Below are 23,936 nucleotides of genomic sequence, written 5' to 3'. Positions count from 1 at the left end.
TGGGACTTAAACCATTTTAAACATGTCCGTGTTCTGTAGAACAGCTGGAGTGACACAGGATGCAGAAAAATAACAATCTGTCCACCAGACTCTCATGACTAATCCATTACTTTATGTTTAAAATAACGATAAAAAAACTTGAACAGTTTGTTGATTTCTCACTGTGTTAATGCAGATTAGCGTATAAATTTACTAAGACCCTCATGAAGAAGCAGCCTCATAATGACAGGAATGTATCTGTGAGACAGCGGTAAATAAGAACTATCTTCTCTAACAGAGCTGGTTCTGATTGTTCCCTAGGTGTATATATATTAATAAGATCCCTTCTTATTTCTTCTAGGCACCAGTAACAGATGTACAGTTTGGCCCTATGAGACTTCATCAAGATCAACTTCAGGTAATACAGCAGTTCAAAGTGAAGTCTTCATTTCTAAAACATCACAGATGTTAGCTTGACATTTATGCCTGGAATTTTGGGGGTATAGAGACCTTCACGAAGCATTTTTGTCAGGTGATAATGTCCACCTAACTGATTTTTATCACGATATTCCATGTGTTATCCAAAATATCCTGCCGAACTCTTTTCTCCAAATATCTCTCAGCTCATAAAAGTGGAGATATCTGTAGTTCTTTCTGCTGTCAGTTAGGTTGTAATCAATTTAGTGTGTGCCTTGTTTTGTGTTTTACTGGTAGTCAGTTCTTAATCAGAATCTCATCAGAATGATACCAAGCCAGATGTCCTGTCAAGGTGTGTTACAAACATCAACCAAACCTGCGGTATCATCACAAAAGATATGAAGCGATCTTGGCGAAGTATGTTTTTTGTTATACATTTTTTGACTGGCATTAATTCATCCTCCTTTATCTTTTTATTGCTAAAGGTCGTATGTCAGTTGTCCCCTTATTTTGACTGGGATGGGTGTGAGGTTTGCAGATACACAACTCCTTTGGACTTTGTCTGAAAACTCCTCTATTCCAAGGCATACTGAACCTTCACTAATCCGAGATGTTCTTTGGTCAGTAATTAAAAAGCTCCTGAGTTGAAGTAATCCGGACCTGATAATTTGACAATGAACTTATATCCACAATCAATGGATTAAGCCTTGGAAGTGGCTTTAAAAAAACAGAGTAGGCAAAAATCACAGAACCTACTGGATATGTATTATTTGTTTGTAATGGTTCAAGAACTGCAGTTCAATATCTTCCTGAGCTATCGTCAGGACAGACAGTAATGGCATCAGATCTTGGGAGAGCCTCATCCAGCTGCTCCCCAAGTATAAATCAGAAACATACCTCAGATATTTCCGCCTCCTTATTGTTATTAAAGATTGCATTGCTTTTGTCCAGTCATAGGCCACTCTAAAATTCTACCAATTTATCCTGATAATCCAGCTGGCAGATAGGAGGGGAGAAGTTAGACAACATCCCATTTGTGCCAGAGTCCGTCGTACAGCTCAGACCTGCTGACTTTCTGTGCTATTGCTGAAAACCGTTTTTCCGTTCCTAAAGAGTGTTATAAATTAACCTCACTATATATAGCCCAAACTACGACATGTTTTTGCAAACAGTTTTGCAGGCTGCTCTAAAAGGAATCTAAACGGAATGAGTGCAAAGTCCTTCCTTCTTACAAAAATATGCGCTACATGGAGATGTTCAGATTTACTGGTAGGCATTCCACCAACCTGGTCCAAAGTGTAACCAGCGCTGGAATCCTTAAAAACACCCAGGAGATAAATAGCAGTGGGATGGGTGCAAGCTACACATGCTTTACATTATTGTCTGGTCAAAGCATATATCCAAGTGTGGTTTTTTTAAATTACTGCAAGATTGGTGTCTTGGGACAACAGACCAAATGCTGTTCTAGTTATCCATCTTTCCCAAAAAGCTGCGTGTACTGAGTCATCCACAAAATCAGCACTAACATAGATCTATAGTCTCCCTTCTGTGTGTTCTTTCAGGCAAAAGAGATTTTCTTCTGCAAAATATTATCTCGATGCTCAATCGCATCAGAGAGAGTCTTCCTTAGTAGATTTTATCTTCTGTGCCATATTCAGTTCTAGAATTTTAAGTACATTTTAGAAGAAATTGGGCCTTGTCATACTTTGGTTATGTAGGCATTGCATTGATTTTTAAAAGGCTCAGAGAGATGTTACTGGCAATTCCACAGCAAGTTAGGACGGAGCAAATCCTGGCTCATAGATCTGACTTCAAGTTGTGGATTTTAACCACCGTAATCTCCTTCTGTGATATAAATCCCATGGCAAGCTTTGCATAGGGGTCACAGGGGCTCATACACCATATGCAGAGGTATCACTTGTGATTTCAGCCTTGCGTGCATTCATCTTGACCAGCCTGTCTGTAGCTTCCAGAGACCCTGCGGAGTGGGCCACATGCAGTACTTTGTGGAATAGGGTGAGATTGAAAGGAAAACACATTTTTCACCATGCTGTTGAAGCACCGTTAAATATTAATTCACGTGAGGTGAACCATGGCTTTTTTTTTTAATTATCCTGGCAAGAGAAATAAAACCCAGGTAAACAGTTTTATGCGAGACAATTTCAGTGAAGAATAGTAGTCTTGCTGTTATTTCATATACGCTGGCTGAAACGTATATGAAACATAGGTATCCAGTCTCAACTGATTGCCTAAGCTCTCTTTGTAGCTAATGGTGAGAGCACCACTTCCCAAGCTTGTGGATATAAACAATTCTAGCAGAATATTTTGTCTGTATACAGACAATTACAAAAAGCAATAATCTGTAGAAAGCAACTCTGTTGAAATCAATGGATTAAGCCTTGGAAGTGGCTTTAAAAAACAAGAGTAGGCAAAAGTCACAGAACCTACCGGGTATGTATGATTCGTTTGTAATGGTTCACTGTCTGTCTTTAACCCAGGTACTTTTGGTGTTTGCCAAAGAAGATAACCAGAGTAACGGGTTCTGTTGGGCATGTGAGAAAGCTGGGTTTCGATGTAATATTGCCAGGACACCTGAGTCGGCGCTAGAATGTTTCCTTGATAAACACCATGACATTATCATTATTGACCACAGACATTCCAGATACTTTGATGCAGAAGCATTATGCAGGTAAGCCCCATTTCCATGTAATTAATGCTCAGCTAGATAGTTAACACATCATCAAAGTTTTTTTGCTTTTATATGACCCTTTCATTAAATCTATTGGTATTTTTTGGACAGATGTCCGCCGGCAGCATCAAATAATGTTACCTCGGTGCTTTCCATCTGATAGCTGCAGCGTTTTTGGTTGAGTGCTCTGATTCTGAAGCTCAGCCTGGCGTGGAGCCACATTTTACAACTTTCTTCCCATAGTGTACTGGCTTTGGTTTGGGTTTTTTTTTTTTTCAAATACTTTGTTCCTGTTTACACATTAAATTAACTGCAAAGATCGCAGGTGCCACCGAGCGATTTAATGAATACATCCACCTCGTTAAGTGTTGTGAATTTTTTGAAATGTCACTCGCTGTTGAGTAACTCCAGATCCAAATAGGCAATGTTTTGTGTGCACGTTTCCATACCTACAACATTTAAAAATCTGTTACGAAGAGCAAAGTTGCAGACTGATTCCAAAAATACTTCCCGAGCTGCTGTAAAGTGTGCAAAAAGGGGGAAAGGATCTGCTTTTTGGAGCCCAGACGGACAGCGGTGCCTCATTTCAGTGCCTTTCCAGTGAAATACCCCTTGGGAACGTGTCCAGACTGAAACCCAGTCTGTGGGGTCAGACGGTGTCCCCGGGGTTCGGTGGGTTGGGGCACTGGGACAAAGGCTCTTCTTGCTAAAGTAATTAGATAAGATCTTCGTCAGCCTAACATGAGATATCAGCGCTGTTCCCCTTGTTACTTTTTTATGATTCTGTCCCAAAATAAAGTAAAATGCTCCTTAAATGAGAGAGACCCAGTCTTTCAAAGAAGTCCATTACACGCTGTTTCAGAGAGGAGATTTGTTGCTGTTCTCCCATAGAGAGTATTTGAGGCTTAACCTACATTCTCTGTGTGAGTCTCAGACACTGCTACACTAATTCTCCTTTCTTAGTGGTCCATCAGGCTCAGGATTTGGTTTTTGTTTTGTCGTTAAGGCCTTTAAAAGAGACATTTTAAGAAAAGTACCATGTGAGGATTCTGTAAAGTCGTGTTTTCTGGAATGCAAACTTAAAAAAACAGGTTAAATGATGTTGCTTTTTCTTTAAAGGTCTATCAGAACAACGAAACCCTCAGAAAATACAGTCATTATTGGTGTAGTACGAAGGTAAATACTCATCTCTTTGCTTTCACATGATCAACAAAATGTAAATCTTAGCATTGGAAAAGTAAATACTACATGACACAAGTTGAACTGGAACTTTTCGCTGTCCTAGTGATAATGTGTTATACCATATGAGTTTTCACCATCCTCGGCCGCAGGATTGGGACGGGATTTTTGATTTCTAGTTTTTACTAAAGAAACCTCACTTTTGATTGGTTTGCTTTGGTTTTCCTTCCCCTCTTCTGGTCACTGGAGGCTTTAGGAGTGCATTTCAACCTCTGCAACTGTGGAACTGTCCCATAGATCTGCATTTCCTATTGATAAAAACAACACTTTGAACCTTTATTGGGCTGTTCTGTCAGTCTGATCAATCTCAGCACAAACAGGAGGTCTGTTGAGTTGCTAAAAAGGATACAGAGCAATCTGATCAGTATAAAGTAGCATCTGACCATGGAAGATTTAAAAATAAAATAGGCTATATTATGACATCTCAGTAAAGCAGTACATAGATATTTTCCTCTTCCTCCCTCTGAAATAATTTCTTATATATAATAAAATAACGTAGAAATAACAAAGATATTTAATCTGAAATGAAACAGAAAATTTCCTTAAAGTACAATTTTGGGGAATGTGCGTTTCTCCGAATACATTTATTCTGCGTGCGGGTTCTGAGGTGTTTAAATTTCCCATTAAAAATCCATTTTCCGCCACCATCTCTAGTGAACAGAAGACCCTAATTAAACATTTCCCAGGGATTCTCTTGTCAATATTTAATGTTTTTATACCAGGAAGTTTTCTGACTATGGTAACTGGTGCTTCTACAGTCAGAATTGTGTCTCATCAAACGAATACAAAAGAAAAGAGGGGAAAAAAGGAAGGAACAAACAGTAATGTCAGAGCTTCCTCCTGTACACCAGCAACACCCATGGGTCTGTGGGCCAGCAGTTTCTCTCCACATTGAGCCGAGTTTGGAAGCCGCGCTTGCCGGCTCACAATTAGAAACGTGCTCAAAAGGGGTTTTTCCCCGTACTTCATTTTTGGTCTTTTCAAGACATTCACGTTATGTGTTGTGACGAGGTAATAGCCCCTTGTGGTGACAACATCTCAGACGCTTGAGTTCTCAAGCTGTTCAGATGTGTCTGGCATCCCTGGCTATTGGAAGCTTCAGAAGTGAGTTTGCCTTCCACTGGGGCAGAGTTGGCCGTGTCAAGTTCCCATGTGCTGAACACAAGCTTTCTCAAGTCGCCATATAGGATTTCAGTGGCAGAGAACTTTCACACATTTATTGCTGCAAGAAGCCAATCTGTGAAAAAGCCTGACATTTAGCCAATAGCCTGTGGAGGGTCTTTCTTTTCCTGCAGTTCAGGTTTTGGTTGTGTGTTTTTTATGTCTGTTTGTTGGGTTTTTGTTTGGTTGGGTTGGGTTTGGTTTGGTTTTCTCTTTCCCCTGCAGATTGTCCGTCCTCTTTCTTTTTGCTTCTGGGAGGGAGCGTTACCAGATAACCGACATGAGGAACGGGGAGGTTTTTCTTTGTCCTAAGTCTTGGGCAAACCTTGTACTTCAGTAGGCATCACTCTCTTCGTGCATAAGAAAGAAATGCATGGAAAACAAAAACGAGGTGCCACGAGATCCAAAATATCACACATAACTAAGAATTATTGTGGCATCTGCTAAACTTGACCAACTTCCATCTGCTTATTTACAGAAACTTAACATAATGGCCTTTCTTCCAGATTCCAGCCATACATTCACGTATGCTGGAGTGCCTTTTAATAGTTAGTATAGTATGATTCAGAGATCTCGTTGTAGGAGTATGTCATCCCCAGGGGACCTATTGCAATGCACTGGGTAGTCGGGGCAAGAAAATTCATCTTCATTCAGGCATCTTGAGTTGCAGCCTAAGATTTTGTACACTCAAATCTTCTAATCAAATCTTTTAACCGTAACCTAAACCTAAGCCTAACCCTAACTCTATCCCTAACCTAACCCTAAGCCCAGCCCTAACCCTAACCTAACCCTTACCCCAACCATAACCCTGACCCAGACCCTAACCTAAGTTTAACCATAACCCTAAAACTAACCCTAACCTAAGCCTAACCTAACCCTAACCTAAACTCAGATGAAAGTAATTTCATCAAACTTTGGCCATGTAGACTTTCAAGTGCTTCTTAGACTAGGGAAAGTATAAACGAGAAGAATCGAGCACCAAAAAAGGAGGACTAGTCTAACAATCTAGCTAATTAATTTGTTTTCTTGAAGCATTAGGTTTTTGTGATGTAAGCAGATCATTACATGCAAAAAAGAAGAGAACATTTTGGCTTATTGTTGCCAAAGATGAAACACAAAATATATGTTTCATTCGTAGATGCTGTAAGGATCTGGCCCTATTAGGCTTTAGTGTGACATCTAGGGTGCAGGTATGTCAATGGCTGGTGAAATTTGGTCTCAGTTGATTGCAGAAATAATCTCTGCTTTTATCATCCTTCTTTAAAAGGCATGCTGATCGTGAAGAGTCATCAATATTGCCCCTGATCTCTGCTGGCTTCACAAGGGTATGTATGTTTTATACTCTGCTGAGTTGCTTTGATATTGCAAAATCACCAGGCAAGAAACTATCCAGAAGTTTGGCTGTTGGTGACCGTCTGTGTCAGTAATCCAACCTGTAAATCTTGTTCGTGCTGCTCATTCTTATATATATATATGTATATATATATCGCGATTTGGAACTACCGTACACCAGTAGAGTTAGGGTAACGCTAAGGAGGTGAACATTTTCAAGAACACAAGGAGACTTTTCTGCTTCATACACTTATTTCAGAGTACGTATTTGATGCTCTGCAAAGGCAGACACTGACAAAACCAACTGGGGACAAGAGCAGAGCAGGGAGCAGCTTGCAGTGAAAACCAGAAGGTGCTGTGGGAAATCTCTTCTACCAGATGCCAATTCACATCTGTAAACAGGCTCCAGACACTGTCAAGTACTATCACCTATTGTTTGGAGGCACCTGAAAAGTATTACACTGAATCTGTTCCTTGGCAACTATTCCAGTTAAGCAGGATAGGTGCTTATTAGTGTGTCAGTTGACTTCCTCATTGCATTGACCTGGCAATGAAACAAAAATGGACATGATTCACAATGTGATTCGGAGTATTCGGTTGCATACTCACCAGGTTTCTTGCTGTCCCATCACAATCCGTTTGCACCTATTTGTTGATTTGTAGTAAGGTCCTACCACAGGAAACGCTAGACATGCTAGCTGGAAAACAAAAGGACTTATATATACTGGGTCATTCCAGTGGGCACATAAGCAATCGACACAGGTTCCAAATTATTTATGGATCAGAGCCTTGGAGATGGGACTGATAGCAAAGCGTAGAGAATCTTCTTCAGCACCTTGATGTGGTTACTTTTGATAACCAGTCCTCCTTCCCAAGCTATCAAAGTCTGTGGGAGTTTAGCGTGCACAAAGATTTAATACTCAGGCTCGTACCTGGTAAATATGAGATGTTTTAAAAGAACAACTCAGGTCATTGCTATACAAGGCCCAAAATGAATAGTTGTATCCAATGGCATGTATATTTGTCAGGAAGTTTTGCTTTCTTCTATGTATACAATTTGAGGTATTAGCAATTGGAAACTCTTAATAACCTCAAATTTTGATGACTTGGGGCACAACATTAGTTTTCAGTGTTATTTTCAATAAGTGCATGAAAGCATATAACTTCTTTAAGAGTATATTACTTTATATATTGGTCATGCTGACAATCACAGAGAATAAACAGATCGGTCGCACCTTGTGGCCCTGAGGATCTGGCACTTTTTCAAACTACAATAACCAGAAAAATTGTACTAGTCCGAAAAAGTAATCTCATGTTGCTTGTGTTACAACACATTTATTTTTGGCATATCTACTCCTTTTTAATTCTTTATCGAGCAAAAGAAAACGCAGTTTCACACCCTCGAGTGGTGAAATGTGTATTAATGAAAAATTTCTGACCTTTTATTTTCAGAGATATGTAGAAAATTCTAACATAATGGCCTGTTACAATGAGTTGATTCAGCTGGAATTTGGAGAGGTGCGGGCACAATTCAAACTAAGGTAATTTTACCAAAAACATCATCAACAAAAAATGCCAATTCAGACGCATCCTACTGTACTGTAGTTAATTAGAGAATGTCAGTTAGCTGAAGAAAACACGTTAATCATTAAAGTACAACTTTAGTCAGTATGGAGTTGCAATACCTTATTGTCATATACAATAAGAATTACGTGGATTAAATTTAATCAGATGTTTTTTGTTTTTCTTTTGTGTCCAGGGCATGTAATTCATTATTTACAGCGTTAGAGAAAAGTCAAGAAGCCATTGAGATCACAAGTGAAGACCACGTAATACAGGTTTGTTCCAGTTACTTTTATAAGTACAGAACATCACTCTGTGGACTGATTGTATTTTACTTCATCCATGATTACATTTGCTCTTTCTTACAGTACAAGAATCTAACACAACTCAATGGTTCTAAAAAGACTGGAATGGCTTTAGCTGTTGAGTAGAATTTTCTCCATTCCAAATATCTTGCAGAAATCAAGTTGATTTTAAGGGCTATTGTTGTTTCTGGATACGTAAGGATTTACTATATAGTTTTTATTTTGTGTAATAATTCTTTTATATGGTGAATGAATGCAGCCCCCGGCTTGCGTGCACTCTTTTCTCAAGATATTGTATGTTAGGTTGATGCTCTTAAAAGCAAATCTAATGGATGTTCTATTTAAATTTGTGATATTTTAGAGCACTGAAGTAGGTTTGAGGTTTACAGGTTTGAGAACGGACAAAACTCATTTTTCAGGAGTTCATCTTGTCTGTCTGAACTCTGTGGATATGCAGTATTTGCCAGTTTCCATCTCTCTTTGCTCTCATATTCACAAACTCTATGCGACTCTTCTAGCATGGACATTCCTGTTTTGCTTCACAAAGGAAAAATGAAGGCCTCTCTCTCATGAGCAGTACATGCAGAGATTTATTTCAGGCTGAGAAAGAAATCCCTTGGTTTAGTAAATAGACAAAAAGGAATTCTGTTGTGCTTTAAGTGCTCTGTTGAACGGTATTTTGTTTGTTTTTATTTCACAGTACGTCAATCCTGCTTTTGAAACAGTGATGGGCTATCAAATAGGTGAACTAATAGGAAAGGAATTAACAGAAGTGCCTATAAATGAAAAAAAAGCTGATTTCCTAGATACTATTAATTCCTGCATAAAGATAGGAAAGGTGAGTAATAGCGTTGTGTCACTTATAATTTGCGACCTGTAAAAGTTATTATTGTCCAGGGATGACACATGATGCAAATTACAGCTTTACAGACACACAGCATTTGCAGCTTTGTTACTCAAACAAGAAGAGGAAGTAAAAAATGCTCATTTTAGGGGCTTCTTTCTTTTTTCTTGCTTGAAAGAGCTGCATGAAAATAAGTGACTTGCTGTGTTTCTGTATAATATATGCTGTATGTAACAAAAGATGTTGGAATACCAAAGAGGGGTGGGATGGATGCACGTGTTATCGAGTGCGATATAAATGAGAAAAGAACCACGTTGAAGTATTTCAGCATGAAATATGGAAGCCGATTTGCGAGTTCAGAGTGTAAAAATATCAGAAGAGACATTCACAGTATCACTCGACAGTTATAGGCAGTGCCAGCGCCAATACCTTGTATTCCCTAATGACATGGGAGCTATCTGATGGATTCCCATTAGAAATGTTTGTTGCACCAAGGAAGTGCAGGAGGAGGCGCAGGTGGCTGCAAGGGAGCTTGTTACCCACACATTCCTGTTTGCCTGGAAGCTCCGTGGTGTTCCTTTGGGACTGTTGTTGCTGTAGTGTGGGGATCCATCCAGGAGCTTTCGTTTGCATTTTGACAATGAGGTGTAACTGCTTCTGGTGTCACACACAGAATCCCAGAGTGTCAGGGACTGGAAGGGCCCTGGAAAGCTCACCCAGTGCAATCCCCCCATGGAGCAGGAACACCCAGCTGAGGTTCCACAGGAAGGTGTCCAGGCGGGTTTGAATGTCTGCAGAGAAGGAGACTCCACAACCTCCCTGGGCAGCCTGGGCCAGGCTCTGTCACCCTCACCATGAAGAAGTTTCTTCTCAAATTTAAGCGGAACCTCTTGTGTTCCAGTTTGAACCCATTACCCCTTGTCCTACCATTGGTTGTCAGTGAGAACAGCCTGGCTCCATCCTCCTGACACTCACCCTTTAGATATCTGTAAACATGAATGAGGTCACCCCTCAGTCTCCTCTTCTCCAGCTCCAGAGCCCCAGCTCCCTCAACCTTTCCTCACACGGGAGATGCTCCACTCTTTGTTGCCCTGTGCTGGACTCTCTCCAGCAGTTCTCTGTCCTTCTGGAGCTGTCATTGAACATGTCGCAATACCTCATAGGAAGGTGATCACGGAGAAAACCAGAGAGATTTGGGAATGGATGTGTTTGCAGATGCGTCACGGCCCACGCTCAGACCCAGCTGGGTCATCCCGGGTGTCCGTGGGGAAGCGCCGTGTTGTGACACAGGGCCGGGAGCTGCTCCGGTGAATCACACACGCCGTGTGTCGGGGCAGTGATGCGAAAGCACCGATGCAAAGTTACGATGAGTCAAAATGCGTAAATCAGGGGGAGTAACACAAACATTGATCAACAGAAGCTCCGCTCCGGCTGCGTGCAGATTGCATGTGCATTGCAACAAGAATGTGTCACTTGTTTCTACGTGTATTCACCTTTTGGAAGAGATACCAGCATTAGATAGTAGCTTGGATTAAGGTGCTTCACGCCTCTGTTGACTGACTGAGATTATTTCAGTAAATGTGTGTAATACAAAACTGGTATTATGCGGGAGTATTTCTTGAATTATAATTCAAATACATTACGTGTGTCAGGCTTTAAATCCACAACATCGATTCTCAAGATATGAAGCGCTCAAATTTTTAATATTTTAGCTTGCTGATAAAAATGTCTTTAATAACAGAAATATATTTTACTCCATGGATGATAGAAATCTAACCCTAATCCATCTCTTGCCTTGCACTTATTTCACTGCTGGCTCTAGGAATTGCAACTGTGAGGCCTAATGAAATACTGCATATTTAAAGCTGTCTATATGGAACAGCCTACACTTTTTAAGATGGATATGTTCTGTTTACATAGGGTTTTGTATTTCCCTTTGGAACGTTTTCTATTATGCAATCTATGTAGCCTTACGTCGCGTACTAATAGAAAAATGAATTGCAAATTAAATTCTTGCAGGAAATATTTGTGAGTAGAGGTTAACTGTGTGAAGCAACTTGCGAAATGCTGCGGCCCTTTGAAGGTGCTTCGGTTGGAAATCATTAATGCCAAGGTGTTACAGCATTGTCAGAGGTGCCCGACTTTTGTCTGGATCGTTCTGACAGGGTGTGGGTGTCGTTTTCAGCCTTGTGATCTCTTTGCATCTTAAATTTAAAAGACTGACTCCCTGTTTTGGTTGTTAGCGAAACCTGGACCCGAGGCACATGCCTTTGGAGGTAGATGACTAATGCAATTAAGTGGAAGCCAGAGAAAGTGAGATCCCTCTTGTATTCTGTATATGCGAGGGAAAGAGGCATAAAACAAGGGAATTTTAGTGAAAAAAAAGCTGTTTCAAGAGTCTAGTTTGGGAAACGTACCACAGACAATCATGTAAGTGATTTTACTAGTATAATTGATAACTTTCAGCTATCTCCACATGTTTTCATGGTGGCTGGTGTCACTACTTTGATTTTACAGAAAAATCAAAGACAGATTAATTACCTTTTCCAAATACCTTATTCCTTCCAGACCAGTATCAGAGCTTGGAACAAAACATGTGTCTCAAGTAATACCTGGATGTTTAGATCATGCCAGGCTGAGCTTCTGATCCACTTTGAAGTTTGCATTCAGCCAAGCTCTCCAGAAGCTGCTGAATAAACCCGAAGAGAGGGTTTCTGGATTACTTCACTGCAATTCCTTTTTGCAGTCTGATTTTTCCTTTATTCCCCAGTTCCCTTGCTGTAAGTACCACAAAACCACCTACATGGTGCCTGGCTCGGAGTGAACCAGACCTTGGGGAACCTACACATGGAGCAAACTATGCTGGGAGAAATGACACTGGGGAAACTCGAGTCTTTAGATGGAATTTAGGAAAATGAGCTCGCACAGCATTTCCCCTCTTCTCCAACAAGCGCAGCGCTATGAGCAAGTTCAGTGTATCCAAACAAAAGTTCGTAGGCATTATACACAAAAATTGCTAATTGCATAGTATGTTGGGATTCTTGGGTCAGGGTGTTGTTTCTCTTAGCGAATTTAAAAAATCTCTGGAAGTTCATTTTTTGTTACTACAGCTGGGTGCAATTTGCAAGAAGCCAGCGTTATCAAAAAGCATTTTCACCCATCCACGCTTGAGAAGTTGAAAAACAAGTTGTACTTTCTTAATTCTTCTGTTTTATGATTCAAATTACATCCATTAAGATGCAATGTGCAGTTCTGACTGTAATTCTTGCTGCTCTGATCTCTGCAGTTTGACACAAAGCTGTTTATCTAAGTTTCGCTTTTTCTGAAGCGAGATGGATAGGTAGCAATGAAGCAGACAAGACATGCAATGCCTTTCACTCCTTGGGAATTACTTGCTTATTATCTTTACTGAGGGGCTGGGAGAGCAATCAAACTCCATGATAAAGGTCTGTGGCAATTCCTTCCTAACTCAGCCTTACTTTCTGTGAGGTTGTTTTCATGGCATCTTGTGTTTGTTTTGATGTGCTCCATTTTCTATACATCACTTGCTGGACCCGGCTGTCTAGCGCAAGAAGCCTCAATCCAAAAGGAAGGCTGAACCGGGGGATTACTCGCTGTGCATGTGTGAGTGCTCAGTGGATAGGTGCATACCATGGCTTGCTTAATGAAGTTTGAAACCTCAGCATTGATTCACTCTATAAAGGGTGAAACTGTTGGGGTTTTTTTTACTATGTATGGATTTTACTCAGCGATTCATCCCAGCACGCCAGGCCGTGCAGAAGTGGCGGTCGCTGTACTTGTGTGGCTGTAACGCAGACGTGGTGATGAGCCTGACTGGCAGCGCGTCTTGGGAGGCAGCTCTTTCTGCCGGGTTGCTGACACAGGCTCTGCCAGAGAGCATATGGCGTTCTTAAAATATGTTTAAGTAACATCCCTGGGAGAACTTTGCCTCCCAGCAGGAGTTTGGCTGGGACATCCTATTTCTCAGGATTCTGCTGACCTTCTCCCTCACACATTTCCTGCCACGCTTTCACAGGTTTTAGAAATTCACAAGTTGAAAAATCAATCTGTTGACTACGAACAACACAATAACCTGCCTTGAAAAGGATGCGCTGGCAATGCGAGAATTATCCGATCTGTACCTTGTGACTTCACCCCTTTGTTCCTTTTCCAGGTTTATGACCTGGATTAGAGATCGATTACTCATCTCTGCTTGTCAGGAAACTATTGATATGCATACTTTTAATGATGAGAGCATTGGATTTTGTGGCTTGCTTTATCTTCATTTGTATTCCTCATGCAGCTCGCAGAAGATGTTATGCTCGCCTCCCAGTTTGCTATGCTCAGTTCTCTTCTCTGACATATCCTTGGAAAAGCCTTTCATATTTGTTTCTGCCCAGCCTGTCACCATGCAGCTCTCTGTGGGCTGGAGTCTTGATTTGCTGGCTCTGTCAACATAAATGCAGAGCTGCTCTCTCTGTACCTGTGCTCTGGCCTCCTTCACTGCAAGATCTGGCAGCCTAACATAAATAAATACGTATCATGTGCCTCATGAAGGATATTTTCACATACATTTTTAAGATCTGTTCCAAAGTCTGTTGAAGTCAACTGAAAGACAGCAGTTGGCACAGGTAGTGTATATTAAGGGAATATGCAATGCAGAATCAATGACTCAGTAATCACGTGGTATTTATTAGATGCCCAGATCAAAATACGCGTGTATTAAAAAAGACCACCGACAACTGTTCTAGAGGTGGAAAAGTGTAGGCAAAATTGGAAATGTTGTCAGCTGCCAGGTTACAGAAGACTGGTTGGATGGGTCCAACAGGGGGAGACCCAGGGTTCCCAAATTTTGATAAATACCCCTGTGAGGGGGCAACTCTGGTCCAGGCAGCACAGGTGAGGGAGACCCGGGGTGGTTTGTCAGCGTTGTGCTGTGTGTGTCTTTGCTGTGGTGATTGGGAGAAAGGGACATTCCCTGAGTCTCATCGAAACAACATGAAGCTCTGCACTAGAAAGAAATGCCTTGTTTCCAGAAGAAAAAAAGACTTCTCACTTTCCATTTATGAATTTTAGCAAAAACCTATGATACTGACAATCTGATACATCAAAAATCATCTACCTAAATGCCATCCTGAAACCAGAGTGCTTTTAGAGGGGAGGTCAGCAGATGGGAGGTACAGTAGCTATTCTAGTAGGCTCTCTTTTGCTTTAAAAAAGCCAGGATAAATCTCTACCTCTCTTTGAGACTGAACTGACAGTGTGGGAATTCGATACGCTAGGATACCAGAGCGCTTTTAGTCACTGGTCTATTTAATGTTAACCAGTGATGCGATAGTTGTCCCTCTGGAAGCTCTCTGTGCGTTGGCAGCAACACGGTGACCTGCAGGTTGGTTTCAGGGGAGGAATTAGAGGGTAAGCACAGTTTAACCAACCCTGACTGGTTTTGTGTTGTAAGACAGCTTTCAATGAAGATACAGCTCCTCTTCCTGTTTTATCTGAACTTCCTTCCACTTGAATTCCTTTTTCAGGAATGGCAAGGAATGTACTATGTGAAAAAGAAAAATGGAGATAGCATACAACAAAATGTGAAGATACTACCTGTCGTTGGACAGGGAGGGTAAGTATGAAAGCTAAAGCTGTGGTTTACATCTGAATCAAGGCTCAGTTTAGAGCTCAGCTGCTTTCAGCAAACATTGGATTATCTTGTTAATGAGTTTAAGAGAAACTTATGCAAGGAAGGGAGCCTCAGAACTCTGCATTTAATTCCTTGGGGAAAAATCTACTTTACATGCTGTGTACAGAGCAAGTGAAGCTCTCCTGATTCTCCCCAAAAAGGAGCCAAAGATGCAGACGTGCTCACTTGTGAGTCTTAATCTCCTAACACTTGTGCAGTGCAAGTGCAGCCTCCTCTCTTCCCATGTGTTGTGTTGGGAACATCAGGACCTACGTCCCATTCCGTCCCATTCCACCGTGCACCTGTGCTGTGTCCCCCCATGCTCACCTACTCATGCCTGTTGCACTGTGTTTCTGTGATGCACTGTGTGCTTCGATCCTCGTCAAAACTCAAGCACGTCTTGATTTTTGTGCGACTTCCACTTGGTCCCCAAGTAGAGCATTTGAAGCACACAGGTGTATGTTAGTTACTGGTACATTTATGATGAGTCCTCCTGTACTATATTGGAAAAGCGAATCAGATTTCATGCAGTAGTGTTTTCAAAGCCCTCTAAGGCAACATGATCATTAGTTAAATAGTGAATTAAAAGCACAGCACATTATCTTCCAGACTTGGCCAAGATAATATTTTAGAAAGGTGTGTTTTCATGAAGAAAAGACCAAATGCAGCTTCTTTGTAGAGTTACTTCCTGAAAATAATGGGGTTTGGGTTGATTTAATCCTTGGAAGTAATTCACATTCTCTACTTTCCATCAACAGAGTCAAAACATATTTTAGCTTAAGATTCCAAGCTTGTAAGACCAATACGTATTACATACATTGCTACTCATGGAACGATCTAAGCCCATTTGAAGCTGACTTAGAAGTTTCCTGGTAATCAAGGGTGTAGTTTTCAGTTTGGTTGCTCTGTCCCTAAATCCTATGGAAGGTTTTGATGTGGTTGGACTGCACTGTTTATATCATACCTGAACCATTATACAGTAGCTCAGAAGAAGCTGGGGGTGTGGTGGGGCAAGCACAGAGTGTAAGAGACAATCTTTGCAAAAGATGCTTCAATTTTATATTCCCCATTATGTGCAGAACTGGGTTTTCTTTTCCATTCCTAGCTGAGCCTTCCACCCAGAACGGGATTTGTCCTATATTAACTAGTTGGTCTTACCCATTTTATGTATCAGCACTGAATTAGAGCTGAGGTTTGGATGGGAATTAACACACTGTTTTTTGCCTACAGAAAGATTAGACACTATGTGTCAATTAGTAGACTGTGCAATGACAACAATAAGGTAAGTGAAAATAGTGCTATGCTTGCTTTAGTTTGAGCCCTAAATATTACAAAATAGCGGGAAAGTTCTGACTAACTGGATTTCTCATACCAATTTGTAGGCAGAGAAGACATGCGAACGTGTTCAGGCTGAATCTCAGACAGGTATGACACATCTCTACTGTCTTAATAAGCAGAGAAAGTACCTGGGGAGAGAATAAAGCCTGTTGTTAGTGATCTGACTGAAAACCACAGTTGCACAGCACGGCCTGAACAGTACTGTTGAGATAGTGATAAGCTGTGAATCCAGCTCAAAAGGCAGGAAGGAAAACACAAGCCCTCTCTACCTACCTCATTTGCTTTAGGAGTGGTGTAAAGCCACCCACCATTGACAAAGCAGTAGTAGGGCCCCAAGCTGGTGTTTTGGTATTTCTGGACTGAGTGTCATTAGAAATAAGAAGGATGCCGTCTAGTCATCACATTGCCATGGCTGTTCTGTAGCTGGTGGCATCTATGTTTGCGTTGCTTTTACCTGTCTTGTGGGGTATTTGCATGTGGGTGGAAATGAAGGTGACCAACACTACCATTCACCCTCATCCCGCATATCAGCACTTCGGTTAAGAGATCCTCGGCATCTGCGCTGCAGATACTTGTTAACTGTAGCCTTGGTAGCCCAGGTTGTGTCTGTTGGAGTCCCTAAAGGACCAGGATACATCACCTAGTTTGCTGCTCTGGTCCACCAGTTCTTTGTGGCACTCGTCACTTGGATGAACTCAGGTGTGTTGCACAAGTTGTATTCGAAGCTACCACTGTGTCACGGAGTCAAGAGGGGGACTTTGCCCTCCATACTGTTAGATTCCTTCTGCAAAAACACTTAGGCATGTTCTGCCAGGGAGGGCGACTGGGTTCATGACAGTGTAATTGAGTGAGAGCTTAAAAAGGAGCTTTTATTTGCTCTCATCTGCTGAAGCATTGTGGTAAATGCCACTTGGCTGCCATCAGGCTTTCTCTGAGTTTCTGTTCCTTTAACACACATCTTAGGCACAACTTAATGCCATCGTACAATATCATTTTCTCCACAGATATTCAGACTTGCAGACACAAGGACAGGAGGAAAGGATCACTAGATGTCAGATCCACAACATCACGAGGGAGTGATGGTATGTTGAACAAGTGGATTTTGCTGATTTCTGTATATATTCAGATTTTTATGTGCATATATACATACACATATAGGTAAAGATGTATGTGTGTATAGATACATATACACACAAATGAAATATCAAGTCATCAATTCATGTACAACTTTACATTTGTCAAATAGCCCCATTTTCTGCTCTTTAACTACTTTGAGTCTTTTTCTGAACCAGTGGAGAATGGAAGGCAAATCATCTACTGTCCTGCATGGAAGACCTCGTAAATTCAACACAAACACTTTCAAATGTCAAACTCTAAACCTGACAGATTATTGCACATCTTACCTCTTCTCTTGATAAATATTTTCTTATTAATTTTGTTTTCTTTTCAGTGTGTTCAAGTATACAGTCTAGGCAGTCTAGGGGACACACTGGTGAAACATGGAAGTGGGTCTGTGGCAATGAGAATGCAATTGTACTCCAGTATAGCAAAAATAGCATTGATTCTTCTTCAGAGCTGCTCAGCACAAAGAGTAACAGAGACGTGTCTGCATTTTATAGACGCATAACATAATTATCCAGAAAAATCCCATCATTGCCTTTTCTTTACAGAACCAAAATTGCTAAATGATATAAAAAATTTGTTTTTCAATTTCCAATGAATAATAGGCCAGAACCTTTGCTGTTTCAATTTTGTATAGCTGTCTTCACTTCGAAGAAGCTTCACCTCGGCTTGGAAGCTGAATCATTACGTCTTGTCATGTTGCATCAGGCAGCAAAAGTAGACGTATCCTGTAATAACCTAAGTGTAATAGTTACCTACTTGTGCCTGACAGTATGTACACACATCTGTATAGTCTTTTAACTGAGTTTTCAACTGAACATTTTAAATAGTTAAAATAAACAACCAAACCACCAAACATTATTTTGCCAGGCTGTTTCAGCTACTTATCTCTAATCTGAGATATCAGCAGTTCAGCAAGCATCTCTTTGCACCTGCGCGTCCCCAGCATAACAAGCGTGTGTGTGCATTCTGCTATAGGTTGGCTCTGAAGTGCGCAGCAGGGTAAGCAGGTCAGGAAATGAATCAAGATTTCATGGCTGAATCCTTCTGTCTCACTGAAATCAGGATACAAACTCTGCTTTGTTTCCCACACAGGCAGCTCACAAAGGCGTCACTCTTCTATGGCCAGGATACATTCCATGACTATCGAAGCACCCATCACCAAGGTAATGCGCGCTGTCACGAGCTGTTGTCACCTGTGCTGTACTGGAAAACTGGGACACAAGGCCCCACTAAAGCACCAGACTGAGGAGTGAGGCAGCGTTGGCAACTTCTTGCCCCATTCCCCCTGCTCGCTGGTGGAGCTCCAAAAAGCCAAAGGCTCTGAACAAAGTTCTCCCAAGTCTGCTAAGCAGAGTGTCAGCCATTGCATGGCCATTTTTAATGGCTTTTGTCTACATGAAGGAGAGACTAGAGATTCCCCTTCTTACTTAGGCACTGTAAACTGCCTTCTGAAACCATTCAAGGATTTGGCAAAAATCAGCTCAATAAATTGAGAGAAGCAAATGGGAGAAGGTATATTAAGTCCATTCAGCGACGTTTTGAGGCGGTGCCTTGAGCAGGAAAGTTATTAACAAAACTTCTGTCTTTGAGGCCGGGATCTTGTTCCCTGAGCCAGTAGCAAACAGGAGTGTTTTATTAACATCCCTTTCATTTTGATTCTCCCACATGTGGATTAAAGTCGTAGATCTTGTTTATTTGCTATGAGTTTTCCATAGTAATTGATGAGTGTCTCTGTTTTCTTAAATCACTTCTAAATTAAAAACATGTCTAATGCTAAACTAGGTGATAAACATCATCAACGCTGCACAAGAAAGCAGTCCCATGCCAGTTGCAGAAGCTTTAGACCGAGTTTTGGAGATCTTAAGAACCACTGAATTGTATTCTCCACAACTGGGGACAAAAGATGAGGATCCACACACAAGTGACCTCGTTGGAGGGTTAATGACAGTAAGTACATATTGTCACAAACAGCTATTGCTAAACGTTCCACTGATTGATTTTCCCGGTTACTTGTTCTTTATCACCTGTGTGTGCTTTGCCTCTACAATGCCAGATTTTCAGGGCAAACTGCATACCTCTTTTGGTGGATTTTTTCCCCTACATTAATAATATAGCTCTGAAAATGAGCAGATAGTTGACCGGTGCCTTCGAAGCATTAGTTTTGCTAGAAATGGAAAGGGAAACCAATCCTCTTTTCAGTGTGGTTCATTTTAGAAAGGTAGAGATGGGAAAGGGAGAAAGAAAGATAGCTAGACATTTGTATTTCTTAATTAGGATTAGAATGGCATGTTTGGGGAACTTTTCAGTGTATAGAAAGAATGTGTTTTCAAAAGAATGCAAAATACATGTTTTTGCTGCTATTTCTTGGATTATATTTATACCTGTAGAGACTCAGAGAAAGATCAGAGTGCTTTGAGCTAAAAACATGAATGTTCACATTTTAAAATGCAATCCTGCTCTGCAGAGCTAATAACTTAAATAAATAAGGCAAGAAAAAGACTGAAGAAGGCATGTGTTTTGTTGTTATGTTATGAAATGAGGAATGTGGGCATTGGGAAAAGAAGCGTTGTACCCAAAGTTGAACAAAGGGCATGTATCAAAGCAAGGATTGAATTCAAACCTTCAGAGCCTGGAGTCTGACCCTCCTGATAATAACTTGGTGAACTTGGATGAACGTTACCTGTGCCTTAAGGATAAATATCCCCATTAGTTTGTAGGTTGCATATAAAAAGCTACCTCAGGAAGAAAATTGAGAGTGTGTTGGGTGCAAAAAGGCTCACAAGAGGTGAGCTGTTATCTGGGCTATTATCATTTCATTATCCAGACAGCTTTGCAGTATCCATCAGAAGGTTTAAACAGATTACATATATTTTTGCCTTTTGAAATCCTGGAGCAAATATTTAATCATGAGAAACATAAAAGAGACTTTAAGAATTCCAGGGGAAGACCTGAGTGGCTGAATTTACTAACGCAGTAGACAAAATATATTGTTACCTTAACTATAAATCTGTAGGAAGAATATTGATACCTGTAATCATTAGAGTCTCAAAGTGAATCTTTTCTCCTGCTGAATGCACAGAGTCCATAAACTCAACTGTTTTCTCCTTTTTTGTGGATTGTTGATTCTTACGTACATTTGTATTCTGACTGTGTTCAGTCCGTGGTTCCAGCACGTGTAGGTAACAATATTGCGAAACACAAAGTCTTTACTAAAAATAAAACAAAGACTATTTTATGGAGCAGTAGAAACGCTGAGAAAATCCATTTCAGAGCATGAAGGTATATGGTATATTACAAGTTTTAAAATGATCTGGGAGAAACATTTTTCCAGCAAGGGGTCTGTTTAAAACAAAACTATATTATTACATTTAATGTTCGAAGTTATGTCTGAGTAGGGAACAACAGGTTATTGGATTTGAACTCTCAAGCAGAATTCATGATGGGAAGGGCATTTGGAGTTCAAAGATGGATTTGCCAGATACAATTACACCTGGTATTTCAGTTCTTAACAAACTAATCTTTGATTCTGCACGATACACAGCATCTGGTGTCCTAAATACTTGTGCCATAGCAGTGCTATTGAAGGGTCACCGAGCCAGTTACAGGAGTAGAACTCCCTTTTAAATCACAGAACTCCAGCCTGATTTACTTACAAATGTGAAAATAACAATGAGATGTAACAATTGAGTGCAGGCATCACGTGTTCAGATATAGCATCCACATTCACTTCTGCTATACTTTGGGTGCACAGCACTGTTAGGAACATTCAGAAAGATTTAAATTTTTAATAACTCTTGTTTTACGTCGTGGGCTAAACATTAATATGCAGTTACTAGCTGCTGTGTACATCGAGAGAGGAATCAGGATACGGGCCACGGCATTTAGAATTATGAGCTGAAAAGCAAACATGAAAAATATGATTCTGTTAGTTTTAATCTTTCATCTCAGTTTGCACATGTAGGCCTCATGCCAGGTTGAAGCCTAGGAGGCACGGAGTTGGAGAATAAGCAAGCGTATGTTATGCTTTGATGGAAGGGAAGCCTCAGAGTCATTCTTGGCCGTGTCTGGTTTGTGACACACATCCAGAACCCTCGTCCCTGTTGTCCAGACAAAGGTGGATGTGAGGCTGTCATTCCACCTGCACCTGAGACATCTGAGTTTGTACCCGACTTCATGTTGTGTCCCGTATCTTGCACTTTCTCATCCGTTATGAGCTGTATATAAAACAGGCAAACCTGACCAGTACACGCAAATAAGAGAGAGGCGGCATTGGTGACGGTGACAGACCACAGCCAGGCATCCCTAGAGCCATTGTGCTCCTGCTTGGTGTCAACATCTTACAGACATTTGTACAATACCCTGCATTTAACTCTCAACTTTTATTTAACAGGATGGTTTACGAAGATTATCAGGGAACGAATACATATTGTCAGCAAAACGTAAGTTTTTATTTGGCAATTACTGAGATATTACAACTTGTTAAGACATGTAAAAAACGGAGGAAATGTGGTCAGGTGTTTATTTTTATAAACTTCATTTTAATTTTATTTATAAGCATTCTTCTGCAGCATTATTGAGCTTTATAGAAATGATAATTGCCAGGCTTTACTACGGAAAACATGTACATTGAGTAAAATTGTATCTCAGGGTTATTAACAGTGATCTGCAAATACCTTCCTCACCAGAAACTCACCAGGTGGCCGGCAGTTTGATCTCTCCAATCTCCCTCAATGACATCCCCCCACGGATAACACAGGCGATGGAAAATGAGGAACACTGGGACTTCGATATCTTTGAACTTGAGGCTGCCACCCATAAAAGGTCAGTAAACTCAAGAGCTCCTAAATTGAAGTTGCTGAACACTGACTTAAATGTCTTTAATTTCTCTACGTGTGCTTTTAGAATGGAATTACTTTAATTTTCAAAGGCAAATGTCTCAGATTTTCTTGCTGTCATTTCTAGTTGTGTATGAATCCCTAAAATATCTTCTGTTTCATCATACACTATTTCCTGCAGATTCCCAGTGGATGTAAGTGAAGATTATATATCTTTGATATGGTATAGTAACAAACCAACATCATTTTAAGTGTTCCTTTTCTGTTCTCAATAATAGAAAAGTTCTACAAATAAAATGGTTGTCTTGTGGGGATTCAAATTATGCCCAGCTACACACAGAGTCAACATGCTGGTCTCCATTTGATCAGTTGATACAGATCATGTTTTATTTTCTCTCTATGTAATTGGGTGATTTTTATTCCTAAACAGCTCAAATATGTCTTTTCAGCAGAATTCCCGCTGCCTTTCTCTGGGATTAGAGAAAGGTCTTTATGCTAAAATCTTGACAGGCTACATTTTCTGTATAGGATTAACTGAAGAATATTTACTGATGAAAGGTAGGGCATGGCAGTTTCCATCCCAGAACTTTTCAAAAGCAGATCAGCAGTTCTGATGGACTGTGCTTCATTGGTAGCAAATGCTCTCACTAAGACTGTAAATTGATCTTTGTGTTTAAATCCTTGTTTGTATTTGCTGATGCCTATCAAAAGTTCTCCTTGGGGTCTAGTTTCATGTATCGTGCTTTGTCTTAGTTTAAAGCTTCCATGAGACACTAATTTGGAGGCTTGATCCTGCAATTGATTGACTGTCTTAAGGCCTCATCAAAATCTCAGATCTGTAAGAGCTTTGAAATATATTCAAAAATAGTGTCTAAGGAAGATATCGGGCTTTTAGTTAACATATATGCAGTTAATTGTTAGACCATGGTTTTATGAGCTAGAAACAGTGGAAAAAAATCCGTTTTTAATTTTTCTTCAAAGTGATTTTATTGCAAGTGAAGAAATTGCACCCAGTTACTTCAGCATATTTTTTGCTCTACTGTGATCCCATTTCAAAGGATAATGCTATAGATACAGTAATTAAAAAAAGTCAAAATGTAGTCTTGTCTGTGTGATTTACAACGTTTAATATACACATTGCAGTAACTTAAGAGTTAATTATCCCAGCCAACATGCCTGAGATCACCAGATAGGTTTCTCTGTTCCTATTGATTGGGGGGGATCACAGTGGGATAAGAGAGGCACTCGTTGCCTGTCCTCTTACTAAAGGTATTGTAAATATGATTGCTTCCTGCTGTGTTTAAATAAAGCAATTCATTTATTAAGAGAATTAAAGTGATCTTCAATGAATCACAACTATGAATATGTTATTAGTATTGTCTTCAAGCCCAAGCAGACATATGGTAGTAAAGCCAAGAAATGGCAAAACCTG

General features: G+C 40.4%; 1 protein-coding gene across 5 annotated transcripts in view; it reads left to right on the top strand.

Moving 5' to 3' along the window:
* PDE8A (phosphodiesterase 8A) overlaps positions 1-23,936 on the top strand; it is a 134,450-nt gene that overhangs the window by 97,657 nt on the left and 12,857 nt on the right. For all 5 annotated transcript variants that reach the window (XM_065847379.2, XM_065847378.2, XM_065847377.2 and 2 more), the window contains exons 2-16: positions 341-397; positions 2,895-3,085; positions 4,205-4,261; positions 6,753-6,810; positions 8,270-8,358; positions 8,577-8,655; positions 9,386-9,523; positions 15,061-15,149; positions 16,437-16,488; positions 16,589-16,631; positions 17,549-17,626; positions 18,762-18,832; positions 19,452-19,616; positions 22,060-22,108; positions 22,355-22,490. In XM_065847379.2, the coding sequence (XP_065703451.1) occupies positions 341-397; positions 2,895-3,085; positions 4,205-4,261; positions 6,753-6,810; positions 8,270-8,358; positions 8,577-8,655; positions 9,386-9,523; positions 15,061-15,149; positions 16,437-16,488; positions 16,589-16,631; positions 17,549-17,626; positions 18,762-18,832; positions 19,452-19,616; positions 22,060-22,108; positions 22,355-22,490 (1,352 nt within the window). The remainder of the gene's footprint in view (positions 1-340; positions 398-2,894; positions 3,086-4,204; positions 4,262-6,752; positions 6,811-8,269; positions 8,359-8,576; positions 8,656-9,385; positions 9,524-15,060; positions 15,150-16,436; positions 16,489-16,588; positions 16,632-17,548; positions 17,627-18,761; positions 18,833-19,451; positions 19,617-22,059; positions 22,109-22,354; positions 22,491-23,936) is intronic.

The sequence above is a fragment of the Patagioenas fasciata genome, chromosome 12 (assembly GCF_037038585.1).
Source record: "Patagioenas fasciata isolate bPatFas1 chromosome 12, bPatFas1.hap1, whole genome shotgun sequence".
Taxonomy (NCBI): Eukaryota; Metazoa; Chordata; class Aves; order Columbiformes; family Columbidae; genus Patagioenas; species Patagioenas fasciata.
This window is presented reverse-complemented; position numbering and strand designations above follow the sequence as displayed.